At 36.5% G+C, this 6,840-nt stretch overlaps 1 protein-coding gene across 3 annotated transcripts; it reads left to right on the plus strand.

Annotated features, from left to right (window-relative positions):
* Window positions 1–384: 384 nt before the first annotated feature.
* On the plus strand, window positions 385–6,211 carry LOC113715265 (ETHYLENE INSENSITIVE 3-like 3 protein). 3 transcript variants are annotated; one of them, XR_011817802.1, is made up of 6 exons: window positions 385–573; window positions 702–763; window positions 1,234–3,225; window positions 3,319–3,377; window positions 5,260–5,404; window positions 5,797–6,211. XR_011817802.1 is itself a non-coding variant. In XM_072057777.1 (4 exons), the coding sequence occupies exons 1-3, from the start codon at window positions 553–555 to the stop codon at window positions 3,191–3,193; spliced, it is 2,043 nt and encodes a 680-aa protein (XP_071913878.1). In that variant the 5' UTR covers window positions 385–552; the 3' UTR covers window positions 3,194–3,225; window positions 3,319–3,784. The 3 variants fall into 3 exon arrangements, 2 of the variants coding, with proteins under 2 accessions (XP_071913878.1, XP_027095364.2); XM_072057777.1 differs by lacking the exons at window positions 5,260–5,404; window positions 5,797–6,211 and having other exon boundaries at window positions 3,319–3,784; XM_027239563.2 differs by lacking the exons at window positions 5,260–5,404; window positions 5,797–6,211 and having other exon boundaries at window positions 392–573; window positions 662–763; window positions 3,319–3,784.
* The last annotated feature ends 629 nt before the right edge of the window (window positions 6,212–6,840 follow it).

A 6,840-nucleotide genomic window follows, 5' to 3' on the forward strand; every position in this document is an offset into this window, starting at 1 on the left:
AAACTATTCAAGGCTAATAGATCACCCCAATTCTTTGAATTAGCCTGTTTTTCAAAACAAGTTTTATAAATACAATACTATAGTAATATATAAATAAAAATAAATTTAAAAAATCTCAAAATTTTTTTATATAAATTATTATCGTAAAATATTTTAAAAACACATCAAAAATAGCTATTTCAGATGAATGGCAAGTCAAATGTGTCTTTTCAAAAAAAAAGAGAAAGAAAAAAGACATCTCAAAGTACAATCCAAATTCCCAAACTCCCAACCCTATGTTTTCAGTTAGAATATTACACCTATTATTTTATTCAATATTCACCTTCCTTTTTTTTATATTTTCTTTCTTTTTTAAATTTCTTTTCCACCTTTGGCTATGCTCTAACTTTTAGCCGCCCCCTTTCTCTCAACGCACTCACGCACTCTCATTCAATATTTATTTATAATTTTCATTATTTTTTTCTTTTTCTCATCAATTTTGACCCGTCATCCTCTGATTCTGCGCCATCCTTCTTCCTCCCCCGTCCGTCTCTTTCTCTCTCGAACCCGCACATGAATAAAGAGAGGAGTTTTGTACGATAGTATTATTTATACTTAATAATTTTCTTTTATTCCCTGCCAATTGTTACTGCTATTATCGTATATCTGCCTTTTTTTTCAGGAATAAAGTAGAAAATTGACAAAAACTCAGAAATTTTCAGGGTTTTTCTGGTGAGCATTCATTATTTATAGGCGTTATGGAAGATATTGGAGTTGATATCAGGTCAGATTCCCACCATCTTTTTGTTTAAATTTTTTATCTTTTGTTTTTTATTCATTGAAAGTTGTATTTGATTGGGAGAATTGGGGATTTTGGTCGCTCGATAATGTTACTTGATGTAAATTCTAATTTTCTTGAAGTTTTAGCCCTTTAATTCTGATGGGTTTTCTAGATTTTGTTAAGTTTTGATTTATGTTTGCGAGATTGAGAGTAAATGATTACCCTGTAATTATTTAATTTTTTTCTCCAATCATTTCTGGAAGCGTTTAGTTTCTTAAATCAGAGCCTTTATGCTTTGTTCGTGGGTTTGGTGATAGAGTTTTCACGGAGGTGTTGTTTGTAATTTTTTAAAATGTTTTCGTGATAAAGATACGAAGGGCTGGGAGTGTATTGATATTTGTTGGATTTCCTTTTCTTCATTTTTCTTGGGTTGATGTTGATGGGGAGAATGTATGATTTGCTGTTGAAAACAGTTCGGATATTGAAGTGGATGATATAAGGTGTGAGAATATGGCAGAAAAAGATGTCAGCGATGAGGAGATTGAACCAGAAGAATTGGAAAGGCGGATGTGGAAGGACCGAATTAAGCTTAAGAGGCTCAAAGAGAGGCAGAAGATAGCAGCACAGCAGGCTGCGGAGAAGCAAAAGTCAAAGCAAACGACTGATCAAGCTAGGCGGAAGAAGATGTCTAGAGCTCAAGATGGGATTTTGAAGTACATGTTGAAGCTGATGGAAGTTTGCCAGGCTCGTGGATTCGTGTATGGGATTATTCCTGAAAAGGGTAAGCCGGTTAGTGGTGCTTCAGATAATATTAGGGCTTGGTGGAAGGAGAAGGTGAAATTTGATAAGAATGGGCCTGCTGCGATAGATAAATATGAAGCTGAGTGTCGTGTCAAGGTAGAGGGAGTTGGTAATCAGAATGGAAACTCACAAAGCATTCTGCAAGATTTGCAGGATGCAACTCTAGGATCACTATTGTCATCTTTAATGCAGCATTGTGACCCACCACAGCGGAAATATCCTTTGGAGAAGGGTGTTCCACCGCCTTGGTGGCCATCAGGAAATGAGGAATGGTGGATAAGATTAGGGCTACCAAAGGGTCAGAACCCTCCTTATAAGAAGCCACATGATTTGAAGAAGATGTGGAAAGTTGGTGTTCTTACAGCAGTTATAAAGCATATGTCACCTGATATAGCCAAAATCAGGAGGCTTGTACGACAATCAAAGTGCTTGCAGGATAAGATGACTGCTAAGGAAAGCTTGATTTGGTTGAATGTTCTTAGCAGAGAGGAAGCCCTCATGCAGCAGCCAAGCAGTGAGAATGGTTCATCTAGTATTAGTGAGGCACCTTGGAGAGGTCGTGGTCAAAGAAAGAAACCTTCAGTTAGCAGTGACAGTGACTATGATGTAGATGGCACTGATGGAACTGATTGTGTCTCATCTAAAGATAACAGGAGAAACCAGCCATTAGATGTGGCACCATTAAAGGTTGTTCCTCAGTCTGTTCAAGAAAAAGAACAAAGAGAGGAGCGGCCTAAAAAAAAGAAACGTACAAGATCAAACAATGAAAATATGCTGGTTTCACAATCTGTAAATGAGCACTGTCACAATGTGCCAAAAGATATGGCGCCTGACATCAACCACACAGGTGTAGAGTACCCTGGCTACAAGTCAGAAAATGATAGAACAACAGCAATGAGCCCTATAGAGAAAGATGCAGAGAGTCAATCTCATTTACCTGTAGCTGAACTTAATCATTTCTCCACTCTTCCATCTGCCAATGACATAGGTGCAGAAAATACTTTTGCAAGCAACAAGTCCTTACTTCACCAATCAGCTCAAAATCTCGAACTTGTACCTTATGATTCTGGATCACATCAGGAGGCTCAAGATTTTCAACTACATAATATACCTGAATTTTCTGAGTTGCATGATGGAGTCCCAAATTCAGGAGTGCACTATGGACCTCAAGATCCTAGTTTTCAGAATAGGCCCCAAAATGCTCTTTTGCAACATGGTCCTCATCCTTTGCAGCATGATCCTCATCCTCAGAGCACTCCTTTACTACCAGGGGTTCATAATTCTGGTATGCCTCAGGCCCATCAATATCATTTTTACACCCCACATGTGGATATTGGTCTAAATCGTGATGGGCATCAATCTGTGGTGGCATTCAACGAATTCCAGCCTAGGATAGAGAATCCTGAAGTTAATGTACCAATTATACAAAGAATTGGGAATGAAGCAACAAGTGGAGATTTTGATCACTATTTGAAAGACAGATTTGAAAATGAGCAAAATGCACCTGTTCAGAATCATTTCATACCTCCACTGAATAGCCTGTCACCTGATTATCCTTTCTTATCAATGGATGGTCCACCATATGATGACTACTTGCTTGATGATGACTTGATTGAATACCTAGCCTCCTAAGCGAGAAACTCTCTTGATTCTGCTATTAAAGTGTAAGTGATCCTTTTTTGTTTCACATATTAGTTTTTTCCGTGTTTTATTTTTTGTTATTTTGATAGTTTTGTGATTTTTCTCTTTTATTGCAGATGACTTTTGGTCTAGAAGTTGGACTTGCTGCGAGTAGTACTGTATGACTGAGTCTAAAGTATGTAAGTTATTAATGTAGTTTCTCCAACTCAGCCAGAAATCATACCCCCAACTCAGAGCCAGAAATCCTACCCCCAATGACCACCTCCCCAATTTCCCCTCTCAAAAAAAACTGTGTAGACTCATCAATATGCACATTGAATTGAATCTTGAATTTTTTTGGGATTAAATTTGTCCCAGTTTGTTAGTTTCCATTGTTTGACTTTTACAAAATGTTAAAGGTTTCTTTGTTGATTTTTGTATAGTATGACAAAGAGAGGAGTTAAGCAGCTCATTGGTATTATTCTTGTGAGTTGTGAATTCTGGGTACTTTTGTATAGCTAATTGTTACTTTGAGTTTAAGATGGACGTTGTACATTAAGTGGAATATGGAATTTGAAGGGTATGAATTTGTTGGAAACTGGATATAGATGGTTAAACTCATTATTAGATGTGCTTGCTTGCTTTGCGGTTCAACACTTGGTGCATGTTTAGATGTTCTAAATGCTCATAGTTTCCTTAATCCGAAAAGAAGAAATCTAGCCAATAAGGCTATATCTGTAATCCATAGGCAGGTGCATTGGAGTGCAGTGTTTGGGTTCTACTGAATATGTGCAATGTTGCTGCTGTTGAATAGTGATTCACTTCTTATGACAAGGGCCTCTTTGACTATTCAATAGTTGCTAGGCATAAATTATGCTGCTGTTGTGTAAAAAACATCCTTGGGTTTGTTAGAAATCTCCTTAAGCAAGGTGATTATCTGGAACTCAATCAAAGTGAGACATATCACAACATATCTATGATGACCAGTCATAACTGATGCTTGAAGAGATTTATTTAGTTATAATGTTCTGAGAAGAGATTTTATCTCACAAATATTTTGGTAGGCTTGTATTTGGCCCGATTGTTAACAATACAGTGTTCATTTAACATGTAGATAATAGGGACCTTTGAAATGTTCTATGTCAAGCTGTTCAGTGAATAGCTTATCTTTATTCATAAACATGAACTACACATTATAGAACATTTTATTTGTGAAATATTTGTTCCTATCTAATGATTATTGGTCATCAAATTGAACTTAAAGAATGGATCAAGGTTTATTTATTTATTATGTTGGTAAGTTGATTGAGATGAGATTAATTTATTTTTTACAATTCAAGTGGAGCTGGCTGGTGTTCACAGATATGAGGTCTTGATGAGTGTAATGCTTGTTCAAGCTCTCGCTGATATACAACCAGCTATTATGATGTGATCTATCTTCAGCTTCTTTGTAACCAACTCATTGCCATTTTAATGTCAAATATTTCTTGCAATAGTTAGTTCTATAATATTTTTGTTTCTTACATTATTTATTTATTTGTGGTTCTTTTGTTTCTCGGAGCCCTGATGTAGAAAACTGTCAATATTGAGAGAACTTTGCTTTCGAGAATCTTTTCTGTCTGAGCTAAACTGCTATACTGGGATTTTGATAGAGTGTGGTGCATGGGTTCAAACATTGCATCATCTTTTCAAAAGTGTGACTGCTAGAAGTCTTAATGAACAGACACGTCTGTGTGTGTGTGCGCATGAATGTCTGTATATCATTGTGTAGCTGTCACCTGGGATTTTGGGAGCAGCTTCTAGAGCTCACTCCATGATATGTTGGGTATCAAAGGGGCATAACCTTAAGTTGCTGGGTGCTTCCAGGCACAGGCATCCATTCGCAATACCTCTGAACCAAACTAGTTCAGTTTATGCAAACTAGTTCAGTTTATGCTATATTACTGGCCTCAAGAATGTGTTCATTGGTAGGCTAGAAATATGGGCTTTATGCTTTTATGCAATTTATTACTTGATCACCTAACCCCCTGTTGAGCATTGCTGATCTAAGATTCTTGTTTACTGGGTGAGAATGGGAGGCTGCGAGCTATGAGTTTATTTTCCTGTAGCATCATGAGGGGCTGCTTCTAGTGTCTCAAGTTTGAGCAACACCGACAAACTTCTTCATAGCCCAAATACAACAATTGCAAGGCCTTCATTTGATGGTTTGCAATTACTGGAGAGGTTTGTCACTCAATGATTTTCTATGAATGCATGTAGAGTTTGCCTTCGAGGGTGCCAAAAGTTTAGTTTTGATTTCTATGTTCTTGATGACTTTTTCTTCCATTAGGCATTCCTCTTAATAGATTATATTGAATTAGTTGTTAAAAGCCTTCTTTTGCTGTGAGACATATGATGTTTGAATTGGGAGAGATTTATGATCCTTGACATGGATAATTGCTTTTTGCTAGAGGAGAGGTCAGGGAAGAGGGAGCTTAAAATTGGGATCTCTTTTAAGTTTGCAGTTTCACTTTCAGAGGCTATTCTTGTTCAAGCTTTTCCATGAGTGCCCTCTCTCTTTCTAACCTACATATTATATTACACTGAAGTGAAAATTATGTGTGTTTTGCTTGAAGGATTACTGGTCATCAAGTTGAAATGAAAAGGGACCCCAGGGCTTATAAGATTATATTGGGAAGCTGAATAAGCGGAGATTGGTTTAGCTTGTGCTATTGCAAGTCGAACTGGGGTTCACAGATATGACTTCTTGATGATCGAAATGCTTGTTCAACTTCTTGCTCAATCACAAACCAGCTAACATATTTCGATCTATGTTGGCTTCTCTAGCACCAACTGAAAAATTGCAGACATCTAATGTAATTTAGTTTTAGATATATATTTTTTGTCATTTTTTTTTTAACTTCTTTCTTCGATCAAGAAAGAGATTAAACAGGGTATGGTGCTAGGGTGCAAAGCCAGCATCCGCTTTTCGGACTCTGTGGCCGATGCAAGGCTTATTGATCAAATGCAAAGGTTGTTAATCTGGTGCTATCTTTCTTTCTTATTTTTAGTTGATTTAGGTATCAATGGGCAAGATGGTTCAAAGAATTTGCTCTTAGTAGGGTGAATCGTAGTTTATATTAGGCATGTCAACGGATCTGTGTATTATTCAGACTAGATCCGTATCAAACATGTTTTTTGTTGAGTTTGGATCAAAATTTTTAAATATAGACCCTATTCAAATTTGGACTTTACGAAAGAATTATTGATTGGGAAATTTCAACTTAATATTCTCTCCTGCCTTCAAACTCAAATGAATTTGAAAACTTCTTAACCATGAAATGAAATATACTGTAATATTTTGATAGATACAGGTGCTAATGAGAATTATATATCGCATAAATTGGTTGAACACTTACTCCACCGAGTCAGGAGATCATATTGTATTGAATTTTGAATAGTCCGCTGAATTAAAGATGATTGAATTTTGAATAGCCTACTGAATTAAAGATGATTATATCAAAGTTTCCTTCAGCAAATGGTCTTCATCTCTCATGCCCCAACCAAACAAGAACAGAACTCTGAAGACGACTTTTTGTTTTATCTATCGTTTATCTTTTAGTTGTTCATCTTGAACTTTAGAAAGAAAAGATTGAATTTGAGAGTTGTAGAGTTCTTGT

This window comes from Coffea arabica, chromosome 1c (assembly GCF_036785885.1).
Source record: "Coffea arabica cultivar ET-39 chromosome 1c, Coffea Arabica ET-39 HiFi, whole genome shotgun sequence".
NCBI lineage: Eukaryota > Viridiplantae > Streptophyta > Magnoliopsida > Gentianales > Rubiaceae > Coffea > Coffea arabica.

Bases quoted from the DNA above. Each gene is read 5' to 3' on its own strand.
- LOC113715265 (XM_072057777.1), top strand. From the start codon at position 553: ATGAATAAAGAGAGGAGTTTT. The intron at 574-701 runs GTACGATAGTAT...AGAAATTTTCAG, and splicing joins TGAATAAAGAGAGGAGTTTT to GGTTTTTCTGGTGAGCATTC. The intron at 764-1,233 runs GTCAGATTCCCA...TGTTGAAAACAG, and splicing joins GATATTGGAGTTGATATCAG to TTCGGATATTGAAGTGGATG.